The following is an 18666-nucleotide window of genomic DNA, read 5'->3' on the forward strand; positions in this document are numbered from 1 at the left end:
TTTTATACCGAATTCGTTTTTTAAGCCGAATTTTTCAACAAATTTAAAAATTAGAAAATAAATTTTATATGTATTATACCCGTATTGAATTTTTGTCGAATTCGAGAGGGTATCAACTACCAAGTCCTTTGCCACTTGCACTAGGGACGGTCGGTTTTAGTGCTGGTAATTTTATGCACTAAATATGATGGATTCTTCATGCAATTGCCACACAAGAAACTTTTGGGCCTTGATCCAATGGTGTTAATGGACCTTGCTTCATGTATTATGAAAAAATATTGCATATACTTGATAATTGATATCTAAGTTTTCAAATTTGAAATTTAGTTGTTTTATACTTTTAATTAAATTTATTTTTTAAAAAAAGTAAGTGATGCAGGTATTTTATATATATCTCTTTCTTTTATATAAGAAAAACCTTGCTCTATAGTAGAAAGTAGGGGAAACGAGCGAACACGAGTAGGCTGGGGTCGGCTCGTGTTCGGCTCGTTTAATAAATGAGCCGAACACGAGCCTGTTAAAGTATCGACCGAAAAATTCAGCTCGTGTTCGGCTCGTTTAAAACGAGCCGAACACGAGCTGGTGACGAGCTGGCACGAACAATAAATTAAAAATAAATAAAATTAAATATATATAAAAAATAAATTTATAAACTCTTACATTTAGACTTTGATCTAATAGTTGAAACTTTACATATAAATGAGTCTTTTTATAATTGAGCTCGCATTTATATTTTTATTTTGCTAAAAATTAAATAATAAAAATATATATTATATATAATTATTTATTTATATATAAAAATATAAATTAAATAAATTATATAAATATAAAATATATTATATATAATTATTTATTTATATATAAAAATATAAATTATATAAATTATATAAATATAAAATATATGTATTCGAACTGTTATCGAGCCGAATACTAGCGAGCTGAATATATTTATCTCAATATATTTATCTCAATATATTTATTTAACGACTCTTTGTTCGACAGAATTAATCTGGGGGATATTTTAAAGCGGGTTATTATTTAAAGTATTTTTAAATGTAAAATTTGTTATATTACTTGCAATCTCTATACATTAGTTTTGCCACCATATTACGAGCACAAGCATTGATACAGCTCGTATGGAATATCATTTTTATATAATATCGATATCTTAACAATCATTATATGGAGAGTTTTGATTTGCCTGATTGGTTGATGAACGTGTATTTAAAATTCCATACGAGTTTAATTAAATCCAGAGAGTACGGAGGCTTTCGAGTTTATAAGTCGTTTTTGATAACGAAACTTTCGAATCGATAATCGACTCCGTTAAATTTGATCTCGCGTATTTGAAATATCTAGAAAATAAATGTTGCGATTTTTCAATATCATTTACCTAGTAATTAAAAGGGTTCAAAATCAACGACTGAAAATAAAAATCTCACAAAAAGTGATGATATAATACTAAAATTTTCGATCAGAGATATTGATCTTGCTGTAAATAGTATAAAAAAATTTCTATCAAAATTTTATCTGATTTGAATACTTCTACACCTTACAAATGATATACATCAACTATTAAAAATTATTGATTTTGATTCTTTCTTATCGCCAGGTAAATAATATTGAAAAATCGCAAAATTTATTTTCTAGATATTTCAAATACGCTAAATCAAGTCTAATGAAACCGATCGTCGATTAAAATTCCATGAAAATGACTTAGTAGTACGGAGACCTTCATACTCCTAATAGCACACAAGACCTATATATATAGAGTGAGGCTACTATGCTATCGGAAGCACGGAGCCTTCGGTGCTTCCAGCTCGTTTTCGATGTTGCGACTTTCGAATCGTCGATCGGCTCCGTTAAACTTGATCTAGAGTATTTGGAGTACCTAGAAAATAAATTTTATTATTTTTCGATATAATTTGCCTAGTGATTGAATGGGCTCAAAATCAACAAATTTCAATGGCCGTAATGAGCCGTTTGTAATTTAACGGTGTAGAAATATCCAAATCACGTGAAATTTTAATAGAAAATTCTTTATATTATATAAAACAAGATCAATATCTTTGATTTAAAATTTCAATATTATATTATTACATTTTGTAAGATTTTTATTTTCAACCGTTGATTTTGAGCCCTTCGTTCACTAGGCAAATGATATCGTAAAATCATAAAATCTACTTTCTAGATACTTCAAATACTCTAGATCAAGTTTAACGGAGCCGATCGACGATTTGAAAGTCGCAATATCGAAAACGAGCTGAAAGCACGGAAGGCTCCGTGCTTTCGATAGCATAGTAACCTCACTATATATATATATATATATATATATATATATATATTTTTGTTGTATTTGTCATGTGATTCACTTCTGCGTTTTGGTACAAAAATTACGAGATTATCTAAATTTTCACTCACAGTAGTACAGAGATTGACCTTTTGACTTGATTATATTATAACGAACACATATAAAACGAAATAAAGTAATATTTAGATGAGGATTGCGATAAATATTAAGAATAAATATCATATTAGATCATTAAGTTGTTTTTTGGAATATGGTAGGTCGCCTAGTAGGTTAAATATACTTTTATACCAAATTATGAATGCGGTAACTTTTCGCAAGATAAAAAATAAAATTTTAACCTCTAATCATACAAAAGTAATCACCGCCAAAAGCCTACGAGATAAGCCTACGAGATTAAACAGATGATGAACCTTTAGGAGCAAATCCTCTCTGTTAATCGGCATGTCACACCTCAATAATTTCATATCGGATAGGAATGAAAATATGATTGGTTATATAAGAGACTTAAATATTAGTAATAATAATTAAGCTTAAGCATTTTGGAGCAGTGTTTGGACCGAACGAGTTATTGTTACTAGTCGACAGGTTGGTATTAGAGCCAGTTCACCAGCTGAAAATGTGTGGCGAGTCTCAGCTGAGCCAAGATCTGAAAAACAAGATGATAGACAATGCGGGAGTTCACCAGCCGGAAATGTGTGGCGAGTCTCAGCCGAGCCAAGATCTGAAAAACAAGATGATAGATTATGCGGGAGTCTGAATGACAAGGTGGTAGTTTATGGAGGGGTCTGTCACAACCCAATAATCCTACATCGGATATGAATGGCGATGCGATTGGGTATATAAGAGACTTACACTATAGACTTGACACTAGTAATAATAACTGGAGTTAAGCATTTTGGACCAGTGTTTGGGCCCAACGAGTTATTATTGCTAGCGGTCGGGTCGTTACACGGCACTAGCTAACGGTCTCCAAGAAAGCTTTTTTTTTCTTTTTTTTTTTTCCTTTTTTTTCTCTTTTTTCTTTTCTTTTTTTTTCGAGCTCTCTATTGTTTCACGCCTATAAAATTTTTTTTTTTCTCGAGCTCTCTATTGTTTCACTCCTATAACATAATTCATCTTTCTAATGAATGAAGAGAGTAGCATGGTACATTTTTCTAAAAAAAAATATCTTTATGTTGAAAAATTTATTATTGGATTTCTAATTATGATATCAAAACAGAAACTTAAGATCTATTTTATATTAAATTCTATCAACACTAATAGATAAAATTGAATTGAGACTAAAGTATACAAAAAACACTTTTCTGCGGGACTACAGAAAATATATTGTAATCAACAGAGATAGAAAGAAACATACAGTGGTATTTTATCATATAATTTTACTGTATTACGTAATTTCCTGATATTTCAAGCAAAGCGATAGAGTCCAATTTGGGGGCCCATGTTTTTGTCGCCCTCTATGTCCCAATAATTAGTTCAGATATATGACCGTTACACCGAAAATCGTCTCCATTCTGAGAGAAAGTTTTATGTGTTCAAAAAATAAATCAATCATTTTTTTTAAAAAAAAATATAATAAAAATATTTTTTATAATTATATAGGACATATAAATTTAAAAAAATTATTTGATTAGTTTGAAATGCTACGTCAATCATATTTCCCATCTGGCCCCAAGCTCGGCACGCGCCCCAATAAATAAATAAAGAAAAATTTCAAATACCACCCCTATTGTTCCGCATTTTCTTACTTAGTACTTATAGTTTAAAGTGTTTCAATTTAGTACCATATAGTTTTATTTTTTTTTATTATTCATTCTATTAATTTTTTTTCGTTAAATCAGTGACAAAGTTAAAATTAAAGTGTATTCAAGTGAATATTTGATAAACCTGGATAGAGTATTTGATTTTTTTTGCATGTAATTTAACGAAATATTAACAGAGGAGCTGACGAAAAGAAAAAAATGAAAGCACAGAGTACTAACTTGATACACTTTAAATCACAGGATACTACAATAAGAATATTGGAAAGCACAGGGATGTATTTTGAAGTTTACCCATAAATAAAAGAGAAACATGGGTGGCGGATCCAACGGTTTTGATGGTCCCTATCAGTAAATAATAAAAAATAGAGGGTAAAGTGTATGCATGCTCCTTATACTATCCGTATTTACAATTTGCTCCCTACACACTGTGCTTTTCTTTTTTGATCCTTTTGAATACTGATACTAATTTTTAGGATGTTTGGTTTGCCGAAAAAATGTGAAAAAAGATTGAGAAAAAAATTTTCATTAAAAATCTCTATTTTGATTTTTTTGCATGTTTTGTTTAAAAAAACACTAAATTTTTTGAAAATTTATTTTTCAAATTTCACGACAAATTAATATTTTTATTTTTGAATTTTTTTAAGAAAATGAAAATGCTAGTTTTTCAAAAAATTTAGAAAGAATTTTTTTAAAAAAAACTTATTTTTGTAGAACTAAATGGGCAGGAAACTGAAAATGAGACTTTTTTTTTAGATAAAAGCTCCCTTTTTTTAGAATTTTAACATAATTTTAAAACTTTGACATAAATTTTTAATATTTAAATTTTCAGTTTGAATTTAAACTAATATATTATAAAAATAAAATTGGCACATTAATTTGATTATGTTTCTGATATCTATCTGAACCAAACACCGATAATGAGAATGGTTCATTTTGATTCCGATTCAAGTAGTGAACCAAACAGAATGAATTAATAAATCATTCCGATTCCGTTTTCAGCTTATTCTTATTCCGATTTCAATACTGATTTCGATTTTTAATCAAACACACCATAAAAGACATTTGAGCTCGAAAAACAAAGAAACGTAAGGGACTTCAATCACAATCAAAATAATACAGGGACCTACCTGAACTTTTACCCATACTAAATAAATAAATAAAGGGAAAACTTATAATACCACCCCTGTGGTTTCACACTTTTCTACTTTAGTACTCTGTAGTTTAAAATGTATTAATTTAGTACGTTGTGGTTTCACACTTTCTTATTTTAGTACCCTGTGGTTTAAGTGCATCAATTTACTACTCTTGTGGTTTTATTTTTTTCTTTTCGATGGTTTCTCTATTAATATTTCGTTAAATTATATGCAAAAACTTCAGATACCCTACAAAGATTTATCAAATATTTATATTAGTACCTTTTAGTTTTAAATCTATCATTATTTTTTTTTTCTTCCGTTAATATTTCGTTAAATTATATGCAAAAAAACTTTAGACACCCTACCTAGGTTTATCGAATATTCACTTTAATACCCTTTGATTTTAAATTTGTCACTAATTTAACGAAAAAGATTAGTGAAATGGATAATAAAAAGAGAAAAATGAAACCACAGGGGTTAACTTGATACATTTAAACCACAGGATGCTAAAGTAAAAAAGTGCGAAACCACGGGAGTTAACTTGATACACTTTAAATCATAGAGTACTAAAGTGAGAAAGAGTGAAACCACAAGGGTGCTATTTGAAGTTTACCCATAAATAAATATCTATAAAGTAGGCCCACGCCCGCCGCCGCCGCACTCGTCGCTGCTTCTGCTTCTGCTTCCTCCACCGCGCTTCCGCTGCTTTCTCCCTCTCCCCCGCCGCATCGCGTTTCCCAAACGCGCTACCATGGGTCACTCCGCCGCCGCCGCCGCCGCCACTCTCGGCCTCACGAAACCCGCTACGATCGAGCCCCCTCAGGTGATCCCTCGTTTAGGGTTCTTACGATCTTAAAGTTGCAATCTTTGTCGTAATCTACGAGGTGTCGAGTGCTATAATGAGGTTTGTAGCATTGTTTCCTTTGGGATTTGTTTTGGTTTTGATCGGGGACTATGTGGACGTGCGTTCATGTGATCTGATTTAGCTTGATCTTTTGATCGGTTGGATCTAGGTTGTACGCGGTTGGAATTGTGGTTTCCATGGAGCTTTTGTGTGATCATAAAAAAATTTTGGCGACATTTAAACATGGAGTTGATCTCAAAAGGGCGTCCTAATTTATGATGAGATTGAGAATTAGGGTCTTGTGATTGTCTAGTGTGTTGGAGTCAGATGCTTTTCCAGTAGCAAAACCCTTCATTTCTTAAGAGTAACCATTTTTGTACGGGCAAAATCCCAAAGCTTTTCTTCAATTTACTTGATTTTGTTATCAAACAGATCTATGGAATTAAATAAGATTGCAGTTTCACTTCTCGAAAGTGCGATTTTTTAAAAATGGTACTTCCCACTTTAGTGGCTTACGGGCAACCGAACTGTGTTTTAATGCTAGTTGTAGGGGGTTGGGTTCATCCTTGAGTGAGTCTATTCAAAACCCAATTCGGAGGTAAAAATAAATTTTTAGTTTTATAGTTTTATTTATATGTTTTTGAAAGCCGTTTTTATCTGTTTTGCAATTATGCTGTAAGATATGTTCTATTATATTAGCTGTGTTTTTTTTTTTTGTTTCGATCATATTTGCTTGTCTCGCTCTTGTTCACAATTGTATACAACAGGAAGTGTAACATTTATAGAGATAAAAGCCTGTGAAAACAGCACAATTTGACTCTGCACATACTTTATTCTTGAGGCAGAACTTTTGTATCTAGATAGTAATGTTCTTAATATTTCCCTGTTGAGATTTGTCAATTTTCATCTCTTCTTGTAGATCACATTTTCTGCTAAGGACATTGATTTTGCCCAATGGAAAGGAGACGTGCTTGCGGTGGCCGTCTCAGAGAAAGACATGTCGAAGGACTCGGATTCGAATTTCGAGAACCCGATCTTGAAAAAATTGAACAAGCAGCTTAATGGTCTGTTGTCGGAAGCTTCTAGTGAGGAAGATTTTACTGGTAAAGCCGGGCAGACTAGTGTTCTCCGGCTACCGGGCTTGGGTTTCAAGAGATTAGGTCTAGTTGGTCTCGGGCAAAACTCTCCCTCCAATACAAGCGCTTATCGAGGCATTGGTGAGGCTGTTGCGGCAGTAGCAAAGATTGCCCAAGCAGGCAGTGCTGCTATTCTTCTCGCTTCTTCCAATGCAATCCCCGAGGAATCCAAGCCAAACGCCCTTTTGGCAATAGCCTCAGGTATTTTGTGTTACATCAGTTGTGATGTACTCATGTACAGGGCCTGTTTGGCCCAGCTGGGGCTTCTGGAGAAGTGCTGATCAATAGAGCTGTAGAGAAGAAGCATTGATAGTTTTATTCATTAAAATCCTCCTATTGCTTCCCACTAAAGCAGAAGCTTTAAATTGAAGTTTGTTTTGGGGCTTAGAAGCTAATTTTCACTCCTGCTAGAATAAAACTTGTTAACATTTGCTTCTCTAATGCTTGGCTACTACTTTTTGGAGTAGAGAAGTTGTTTAATAAACTAGTCTAGAATGGCCCTTAAATTCAAATATGATGGAAGATCTCTTCATAGGGTTCGATAAATCCACTGTGATATCTTATGAGTTCGAAACTAAAGATCGATTTTAAGTTCTAAATCTCGTTGAGTCTATCGTGAAGATTTCTTTGAGGTCGGTGATATAAACTCTTTGTACTGTTTAAAGTACAAGTTTAAAGGGTCCTAAATCAACATTGGTTTCTCCTTTTTCATTATGTACATGACGTTTAAAGATCTGTAAAAAGGAAGGTTTTATACTTATTTCTCTTAACTTAGTATGTCTTATATAGTTTTACTCCGACTAGAAAATTTATCCATATGGAGTTAACAAAAAGGTAATCTTCGATATTGATATAGAGGTTCAGAGTACGGACACGGTGAATAGTATAAAAGTGTCCGTCGTTGTTGTTTTACTTGGACCTTTGTCTTGCGAGTAATCGGTACAACTCTTTTTGATTAAAATCTACGGAATCTTTTGTAATACAAACTCTCTTTTTCCTTTTGGGTCAATGGAGATGAGGTCCTCCAAACTAAACTGGTTATCGAAAACGACGTGGTTTTCATCGTCGTCGCGGCGGGTATAGTTTAAAGTAATTAAGATACCTTGTCGGACCGGGTCAGAAATACAACATTGGTGGTGATGTTATTGGTTCCTTTCTTCGTAATTAGTCAGGACAAGTCAATAAACGAAATGTGATCTTCGTACATGTAGGACGTTTTTTTAATAATTTCGTGTTTTATGTCGTAGACCTTTCTATACTAAATCTTTCTATTGGAGGCACTGAGACCGTAATGACCGTTTTCGAATGTTAACGTGTCTGTAAATGGACAGTTTACAATTTGGAAAGGGTTGTTATCGGTCGAAAGAAAAGTGTAGTGGTGGACCTCCGAATATTGTGTTTACCTATTTTGCTCCTCCCAAGCGTCTACGACGTCGTTGTGGGTTCATACTTGGGTAGAAATCGAGGAACGTAACGAGGTGCAGATCATATAAACGTCATTTTTGTAGTGATATGCTCCTTCGTTGAAAACTTCGGAGAAGGCGTTCATGTGGACTTCCGTTCTTTCCAATGATATTCTTTGTAGTTAAAGGTTCAAGATCCTTACTTCAGTTTAGACCCTTTTAATTTTCCTAGGTTTCAGATGATTGGTCCCCATTCTTGTAAACGACCACGTAAATGTTCGAGAAAAGGTTTTTAATGAAGTCATGTTTGTAGTGAACGTATGAACTCAAAGAACAGGTTGAGACCAGGTCTTGGGTTCGGTTATTATAGGTGACGAAACTCAACACAGAAAAAGCTCAGTCTAAATTTGGACAACAGAAGTATGTCAGGTTCGTGTCAAGGATCTTTAATAAACTTTAATCTATATATCTCACCCAGGAGATTAGTTAGATTATTATTGTTTCTGTGGAAAACTAGTCGACTAATAGAATGAAGTCGTTTCGNATGTTTCTCAAATATAGTGGCTGGAGTTTCTTTAGAAGTGCTATCTGAGTTGCTGTAAATCTTGAATTTTAGCTAGAAATCAAAGCTTTAAATTGAAGCCTCTGCTTTTGGCACCAAGAATTTCTGTTTGGCTTCATGCTTCAGTGAAAAGATTAAGAATCCTTGTTTGACAGATGTGACACTTAATATTACTGCTGCTAGACTGGTGTACTTACCATCTACACCTGTAAATTATTTACTATAGATCTGTTGATATGTTTTCCAGTAGTATTTTTACCTGTAAAAGTCTTACTATCTTTAAAGACCCTTTAACATCCTTTCCAGTACTATTTCATGTTTACCTACTACATGCTTGGACATTTGATCTTATGTACTAATGCTGTTCAGCGTGAATAAGGTGGTCTTTCATCATCTATATAGCCTTCCTTCCTCTATTCTATATTAGTTGATTGATTTTTCACCAAAAAGCCTCTTTAATTATCTTCTTTTGTTGGTTCAGGTCAATAATACTGATGCAGAGGGAAGGCTTACACTTGCTGATGCTTTGGTTTACACATGTAAACAAGGTGTTGAAAAGGTATTGAAATGCTAGATTCTCACAAGTGTATTTTGCATTGATCTTTTGGAACATTCTATTTTTTGGTTGTTGGTTTGTTTTCCTGTTTGTAATTCTTTCGGGCAATGAATATATGCACTTTAGGCAAATTACCACCTGCATTTAAGCCCATTATTTTTAAAGGCACCTGAAGGTTACAAACTCCGTATATTAGTTATCTATCATAGTTCTTACAATACAATCTTTTCTGATCCGGGTTTCCATTACTCAAATTTAAAATCTGTGCTTTTTTTTTATTTGAGGCTTTTGTACTTCTAGGTTCATGCAACCTGGCAAGTCCGAATCTTTCCAATGTCTACTGTTGAAAAGTTCTTCAACATCACATACTGTCACGAAAATAATTGCAAGACTATAACTAGAATTTTCTTTCCGTTGAGTTGTCTTTAAAAATACCTGGAAAGAAGAGTCATTACTAACAGGAAAAGTGGAAAAGTTATAAAGCTTTATGGTAAATGTGGAGTGGAGAGACCAGTCATAAAATTAAGTTGCTGAGTATGTACATATAAGCCACGGAGAGATCTAATTTATTCTTCTTTGCAACTCTTTTTTATGTGTTAGCTTGGATTACTATGGGACCATCTGGGTCTTAATACAACCCTTCGAAGTGACTCTTGAGTTACCTATTGACCTCCAAGAAGCCATATTTTAGTGCTTCGCTGCTACCACTCACCTGCAGGAGTATTTATATACTTAAGGAATTCATTGAGGGTGATAGTTGTAAATATAGATTTTGTTGGAGTTACACGCAAAAGAACCATAGTTCTCAGGTTTATCCCTGTAGCGAGAATATGCAGATGTTTAAGAAAGGTTTAGATACCGTTTGATATAGGTATAAAGGGGGGGATAAGGGGGTTATCCCCTCCTTCATACCCAAACACCACCCATTGCTGTGGGTGGGAACAGCTTGTTCCCACCCATAGCATGGAATAGTGGTGGGAACAAGCGGTTCCCATCCCTAAATTTTTTTAAAAAAATCAAAAATTAAAAAAAAATTAAATTTAAAATTTTATAATTAAATTAAATTAAATAAAAAATCTCAATATTAAACTTTATAATTTTAAATTTTAATTTTTTAAATTTTAATGTTATATTTTTAAATTTAAATTTGATTTAAATTTTAAATTTTGAATTTTGAATTTTGAATTTTGAAATTTAAATTTTTTATTTGAAATTTGAAATTTAAAATTTGCTATTTTAAATTTTAATTTTGGATTTTAAAATTTAAAAGTTAAAATTTTAAATTAAAAAATGTAAATAAGAAATTTAAAAACTTAAATTCAAATATAATATAAAGGGCAATACCATTATTTTCTATTTATAACTATTAACTATTCTTCTTATTCCATCTTATCTATCCAAACACTATTTTTCTTATTTCCGAGAACAACCAAATTTTTATCTAAATACAAAATTAGTCTAGTTCTCGCTTATACCTAAACTTGTACCTATCCCTGGTATAAGCTAGTTTTTACTTATACCCGAACCAAACGAAGTTCTCGCTTAGTGTATTAAATGTACAGTCTTTATACTTGTTGCGAGTTTTATTAGCACTTCAATAATTGTTGCATGCAGGTAGTTGATCTGGCTACCTTGACTGGTGCTTGTATAGTTGCTCTTGGGCCCAGTATTGCAGGTAAAGACCTTAATGATATTTCACCATTATTCTGATTTTAGTTCTTGCTTTTTCCACTACCTTGTAAAAGGCAGGAAATAGTTTTATTCATAAGCATCAAGTTCTGTGTCAAATTTAGTGGCAACTAACTTGTATGTATTTAGTTCTGTACTTAGTATTGTTATTGATACAATTAGTGTTTTATAATTTTGGAGTGTTTTTCTTTGTCCTGCTTCACGACACATTATGTCTGTTCCCATATCTTCTTTTGTCTTGTATTTATAGTTGTCCATTGATGGTTTGATTTCCTTTGAAAATTTCCGTTCTTTGAACTGCACTTAATATTGAGTTGTTTCAACATGCACTTTGCTTTTGCTTCTTTATTATAAAGGTATTTTATAATTTGCAGGGTTTTTCACCCCTAGCGACGACTTAGCGAAGGAGATTGGATCAGCATCAGAGATCACAGGAGAGAAGTTCTGGAGGCTGCCGCTGGAGGAAAGCTATTGGGAGTCGATGAAATCGGGTGTGGCTGATATGGTGAACACTGGAGGACGCCAAGGTGGTGCTATCACTGCTGCACTTTTCTTGAAACAGGTCTCAAATCTACCCTTTTCTTTATCTTTCCCCCTACAGTTTTATCGTCAACCGTTTGACTTGATGAACAACGAAGTTATATGGCCTATTATCAGTGTCAACACTGGTTTGACACAAATTCTAGTAATTCTAGTTCATAATACTGGAACTACGGAAAGTTGTTTCGTTGTTTTGTAGTTTAATAGAGTAGGCTTTGAACCTAGTCAAATCTACCATGTGAATAAACCGGATTTAATGCAGCTACTATGTGAACAACAAAAAGAACACCAACTCTGAAAATATACCATTGACCTTTTACAAGGTAGGTAACTCTACATCTTTATGAGATCTAATTATCTCTTAATATTCAGTTCTTTTAAATCAAAACTGTAATCGTTAATACATATTCCACCACCATGCTTCCTAAATGACCTTTTCTTCTTAAGAAACATAAGAATGGAAGACACTATTTCGCACATCTACATAGTATATTCGTCTCATATATCCAACTGTTATACTAAATATAGTGTCTATACCTGTGAATTTGATTATCTTTAAATATGAAGTAATATAAATTAAATTGAGCTAGAAAAAAAATAAAATAAAGGCACAACAAGATCAATTTGTTATTTCAAAGAAAACACTTTTTTTTCTCTGTATATACCTGCATATTTGTCAGATTACTACCTTAAATTATCGTATTTCAAATGAATGATATAATCACACTAAACTGAAACTGATCATTTGCAGTTTGTCGATGAGAAGGTCCAGTGGATGCACATTGATATGGCAGGGCCCGTATGGAACGATAAGAAGCGCGCTGCCACCGGGTTTGGAGTGTCAACCTTGGTAGAATGGGTGCTGAAAAATTCTTCTTAAGTCTCGCCGAGGATTCAGCAACTGAGGCAACACCTTTGAGAGGTTAAAAGTCGGCATGGTAATAATGAATTTGCTTTTTCGTTAAATCAAATCAGAGCAGTCATAGGAGAAAGCATGATGTTGTTCAGCTGTTTTTCTTAAAATAATGGCATAATCTGTTTAACTCGCACTTTTTAGCATTGTTTCGTGCTTTTTTAATGCGAACTTGTCGTGTTAAATTATGTTCAAACCTTTCCTGTTCTGTTAGCTATCCATTTGGTAATAATATCAGTTATTATCGCTGTTATTAAGATGCCTAGAACATTTCTATCTAATTCATTGGAGAGCATATTGAATGGATCTCACTCAAAGTGATAGCAACCAAAAAGTAATCTTGAACACTTTATGGTACTTTAGTAGTAAAAACATACAAAACTTATCTGAACTATAGACCATTTTGAATTGGTTATCCTATCTTTCAAAATTTTGATTTTACTATTCAATTTTTCAGTTTGTTTGATTTGAGTCAATCAATGGCAGTTCTAACTTCAAAATTTGAACGCGTCGTTGATTTTTGTAGGTTTAGTTAGTATATTTCAAGCAATTCTCGCACCTATAAATTTATTAAAGTAGGTAATTAGCTCGAATTCTGAGATCAAAGTATCATTTACATACTCAAATCAAATAAATTAGAAAGTAAAATCAAAATTTTGAATGGTTGGGTAGCTAGTTATTAAATCTCTGACATGTAAAAGTGAAGAAATGGAGACCTTCAGATTGCTAGTCCAGAGTTGTTAAAATTAAAAAATCCTGCTCACTTCTAGCGGCATTACAAGATTTCTCTGTACAAAGGGATACTTTCATAAAATCAGGAATTCGTTGAGTTCCCTCCTGTAAATTATTCTCATACTATAAAAAAGAGTGTACCAGAAATGGTTGAAACATTCAGGATTCCTTCCTCAAGCATGCAAACAACCCTTACAGATTTCAATATCCATTGCAAAGTGCAAACAAGTATACAATTGAGTAGAAGAGTAAGAAGAATCAGCCTAAGGAGCTTAGAGAAGAGTTTTAAATCAAGCAAATATATTCAGTCCATGTAGTGCGCAGTTATTTGCGTCGGCAAAAGAGACGGTAACAATCAACAAGTGAAAGGAGTATTTCAGGACAAACTAGCCCTAAAAAGCCAGTCTCAAACAATGAAATCAGGAGAGCGGCTTCGCACGCGTTGCGGGATCTTCGTCGGATTCGACCCACATCATGAAGAGATAGCCAAGAATCCACAGAAACACACACCAGAAGGGGACCCAACACAGGAGGGCTAAAAGACTCAGTATACTCCCAACATACTGTGGGTCCTTGATGTAGCCGAAGGGGAATTCGCTGACCCAGGGAATGTTCTTTCCGAATCGGACACCGTAGTACGTCCCCGCCTCCCCGAGCAACTGGTACACCCTGATATGTACAGAGTTCGACGTCAGCATTGTTGTAAAGAGGGAAAATTAATTGCGTATAATCATTTCATCAATCTAGAGAGTGAATGAGAATTTAAGTTCAGATGCTCAGTAGCACAAAGTGGAGGAGATTTCGCATGAATGTATTGGTATTACTCAGTCTACACAAAGGGGCCTTACATTATTACACTGTCAAATAATCACTTATATAGAGTTACATTGTCCAAGCACACTGTTGGTCCTTGGTTTCTCTCATGTTGCAAATGACTGCATACATGCTATCTCTACAAGCAGTGGCAGCTGACTCATTATAAATTTAGCCTCAATATTTTAAGACCGTAGTTTGCCGTTACGCAGGCCTAAGCCGCGTTGAGAGGGAAGAAGAATAAGGACGGCATCATGCACGAAGAACCAATTCTTCAACAAAGACGAAAATATTGTTACTCAATTCTAAAAGCTCTGATTATATTAACCAAATGTCACGTCTATATATAGAGACGATACCCGAATCCTACTAAACGAAGATAATAAATTCTAATATATCTCTAAATCTGATCAGATTAGAAATAATCAAATAATCGGACTAAAAATAAAAAAAATATAGAACTTTTTCGAAATAACCTGAAAATGCAAAAACGGAGGGCAAAACAATTGCATTTAGGTTCCAAACTTGGCCGGAATGGTTGCGCCATTCGACGGGTAGATCTCGAAAGGTTTTTTCCGAATTAGGGTTGCACGGCTGAAATCGAACACTCGAATGAAAAGTTATGGCCATTTAAAGATTTCTCGCGCCGATTGTAAAAGTTGCCGAACTCAACAGGATTCTCGGCTCAGCTCGGTAGAGTTGCGTTTTTCCAAAAACTCTAATGCCAAATTGGCCGCATCATGCCTTTTTTAGGACTGCTATTTCGTTTGGAAACTAATTTTACTTCCAATGTTGTAAGAGAATGAATTGTGAGCAATGAATTCAGAGATAAGATAATGATTAACTGATATAACAGTCGGGAACAACATAAATGGGAATGATCATCTGCAAGAATCGAATCTGCCATAGCCAACTATTACCAATGTTTAATGTTTAAATGTTACAACTTTTGTGGAACTACAAGTGCAGTATAAGTTCCTAAATGTTGGAATCAGAGACAGTGAAAATTCACAAACTGAATAGCCAGCGTATTCAGAAATCGAAATCGGATCGAATTGTTTGTTTTACTAGCACCACATGGCAACACTAACAATTAATTGCAAACACAAGAAAAGAATTAACATCAATTATAATTCAAAATTAAAAGAAATAGAGAGAGAGAGGGGTGAATGATTAACTTAACTTGAAGTTGAGGTACTGTCCGAGGAGGAAGAGGAGGACGGAGTAGGCGGGGGGAGGCGCTGAGATTCGTGCGAGGGAGAGGAGGGAGAGGATCTGGAGGGCCTTGAGGGCGTGGGAGATCTGGGCCATGCGATGGGAGGGGTCCACCCCCTTCCCGCATAGAGCCACCCATTTATGCGGGTAGTTCCATAGAGCGTAGTAGAACGGGAACGGTACGAGCACCCCCGCGCCCACCACCACCGCCGCCATTTCCCTCGCTCCCTTCGTTCGATCTCTCTGAGCCGCTCGGCTCTCGCCACGGACCGGGCTTGCTCGGTTCCGGTGCCAAAAAAAACCGAACCGGGTAGGTTTTTAGAGGAGTTCGGACTTGGGAGAGATTTTTAGATTGAATTATAAGGGGAAACTTCAAATACCATCCCAGTGGTTTCTTACTTCCTCACTTTAGTATTACGTGGTTTAAAGTGTATCAAGTTAGTGACTTGTGATTTCATTTTTATCTTTTCGTCAATTTTTTATGTTAATATTTCGTTAAATTATATAGGAAAAACTTCAGATATCCCACCTAGATTTATCGAATATTCACTTAAGTATCCTTTAATTTTAACTTAGTCACTGATTTAATGAAAAAAATTAGTGGGATCGATAATAAAAATAAAATATGGCTAAATTGCAAAAAATTCTTCTGTCAAAACTCGATTTTTCACTTCACTTTCTGTCATTTAAAAACCTACACTTTGCCCCCTTATAAAATGAAAAATGTTCACACGGAGTACGGTGTGAACTGTGATGATAAAATGACCATTTTGCCCCTCACTATGTTCACAGGAAAGAAGTCTGAGGGCATTTTTGGCATAAAAAATATATAATAATATTTTATAAACGGAATCCTAACGAATTACTAACGGTTGGGGGCGAAATGAACATTCTTTATTTTACAAATGGACAAAGTGTAGGTTTTTAAATAACAGGAGGGAAAGTAAAAAATCGGATTTTGATTGGAGAGTTTTATCTAATTTAGCCTAAAAATATAAAAATGAAACTATAGGGCAATAAATTAATACACTTTAAAGTACAGAATATTAAAGTGAAAAAAATGTGAAACCACATGATTGGTATTTGAAATTTTTCCTTTTTTATTTTTTTTCCTCTGCGCCAGCCGAAGCAAAGTTAATTATGGCGTTTTGGAATTCGGTAGTTGGGAGTTAGTTAGTTACGGCTGCAATTTACAGTCAAAAATTATTTTATTCTAAACTAGACTAGAATGCTATTGATAGTTCGGAAATCTCTGTGCTATTAAGTTATTTTCGATGATGGGTCATTCGAACCGACGATCGATTTCATAAGAGATGATTTATACAATTAGATATATCTTGAAGTTATTTTTCATGATTTTTTTAGTATCATTTATTTTTAAAATGAATAAATTTTAAATTGAACAGCTAAAACTAAAAATCTCATAAAGTGATAAGAAACTTAAATTTTGATCAAGAATACTTATCTTACTCTAAACCGTGGAAAAAAATTACCAAAACTTTACAATGATAAACTCAAAAATGCATCACATCACCGACCGTCCCTAGAGCAAGTGGTAAAGGGCTTGATGGCTGATACCCGAGACCCAAGTTCGAATCCTAGTTGATTCATATTTCTAGCTAAGTTTATTTCTGAATGAAATAAACGAAGCGGGTAGCGTGCTATCTATTTCTCTTAAAAAAAAAAACATGCATCACATCAGTTGTTCAAATTGTCAATTTTGAGACTTCTTAATAACTAGTCGAATGCTATCAAAAAAATATAAAATTTGGTTGTTAAATACTTTTAATAGTATAGATCATATCTTGTAGATCGATCGTCAATTTAAAAGTCGCATTATGAAAAACAATTCGGTAGCATAGAGGCCTTCATACTACTGATAATATACTAGTTGGACATATTTATTTCTCTCTATTTTCAATGAAGCAAATAGATCATTAAGGATTTTTCTTATTATTATTTTTCATTCTTTTGAAGCTAAGAAGGCCTTGTAGGGCAGTCACTATGCACTCTCTTTCTCTCTCTCTCTCTCTCTCTCTCTCTCTTTGTTTTTTGGTTACACTAAAACCATAGAGAGGTTAGTAAATTCTAATACCCTTGAACGAGAGGTTGTAGAGATTACAATTCTTTTTAAGTTTACTATTAAATAATAGTAATAGGAGTGGATCCAGAGTCGTCCAAAATCTCAATCATAGTAGAGCAATGCGAGAAAATCCAACACTAGTTTGAGCAAGTGTTGATGCTGATAAAATTTCCAGCTGCAGACGTGTATATTAGGGGTGGCAATCCAGCTCGCTGTTCGCGAGCCAGTTCGTGTTCAACTCGAAATGTGCTCGAGATCGAATCGCTCGTTTAGTAAACGAGCTGAACAGGAGCTAAATTTTTCAGCTCGTTTAATAAACGAGCAGAACAATAGCTGGGGGCAGCTCGCTCGTGTTCGGCTCGATAACGGCTCGAATACATATATTTTATATTTATATAATTTATTTAATTTATATTTTTATATATAAATAAATAATTATATATAATATATATTTTTATTATTTAATTTTTAGCAAAATAAAAATATAAATGCGAGCTTAATTATAAAAAGATTCATTCATATGTAAAATTTCAATTATTAGATCAAAGTCTAATGGATAAGATTTTATAAATTTATTTTTTATATGTATTCAATTTAATCTTTTTAACTTATTGTTCGTTGGCCAGCTCGTGAGCNGCTGATAAAATTTTCAGCTGCAGACGTGTATATAGAGCATTTGGTAACAACAAAATTTTGAAGATTTTACTGCAATAATAAAAAAAAGAGTAGAATTTTAAGGCTTAAAAGTATAAGTTTTCACTTGTTACTTTCGATTCAGCCGTTGCAAAATTGTTGCTTGCTTTTTTTAAAAAAAAAATAGATAATGTTGCTTGCTTTTTTAAAAAAAATAGATAAAAAAAACATTCAGTTGTTGCGAAGGAAACTGCTTATTTATGCTGCAGGCCGAGCAGGATCAGTGCCAGACTGCCAGGAATAAAAAAATCAAGCCGCAAATCGGTCAGAGTGAAAC

At 33.7% G+C, this 18666-nt stretch overlaps 2 protein-coding genes across 2 annotated transcripts; one reads left to right on the forward strand and one right to left on the reverse strand.

The window, feature by feature from the left end:
* On the forward strand, positions 5854-13112 carry LOC109725582 (leucine aminopeptidase 2, chloroplastic-like). The gene is made up of 8 exons (XM_020254822.1): positions 5854-6033; positions 6974-7466; positions 8522-8660; positions 9282-9363; positions 9583-9714; positions 11326-11386; positions 11775-11962; positions 12692-13112. The coding sequence occupies exons 1-8, from the start codon at positions 5962-5964 to the stop codon at positions 12818-12820; spliced, it is 1296 nt and encodes a 431-aa protein (XP_020110411.1). The 5' UTR covers positions 5854-5961; the 3' UTR covers positions 12821-13112.
* Positions 13658-15941, reverse strand: LOC109725775 (phosphatidyl-N-methylethanolamine N-methyltransferase). The gene is made up of 2 exons (XM_020255123.1): positions 15582-15941; positions 13658-14254 (listed from the first exon to the last, which is right to left on the reverse strand). The coding sequence occupies exons 1-2, from the start codon at positions 15827-15829 to the stop codon at positions 14005-14007; spliced, it is 498 nt and encodes a 165-aa protein (XP_020110712.1). The 5' UTR covers positions 15830-15941; the 3' UTR covers positions 13658-14004.

The sequence above is a fragment of the Ananas comosus genome, linkage group 20 (genome assembly GCF_001540865.1).
Source record: "Ananas comosus cultivar F153 linkage group 20, ASM154086v1, whole genome shotgun sequence".
NCBI lineage: Eukaryota > Viridiplantae > Streptophyta > Magnoliopsida > Poales > Bromeliaceae > Ananas > Ananas comosus.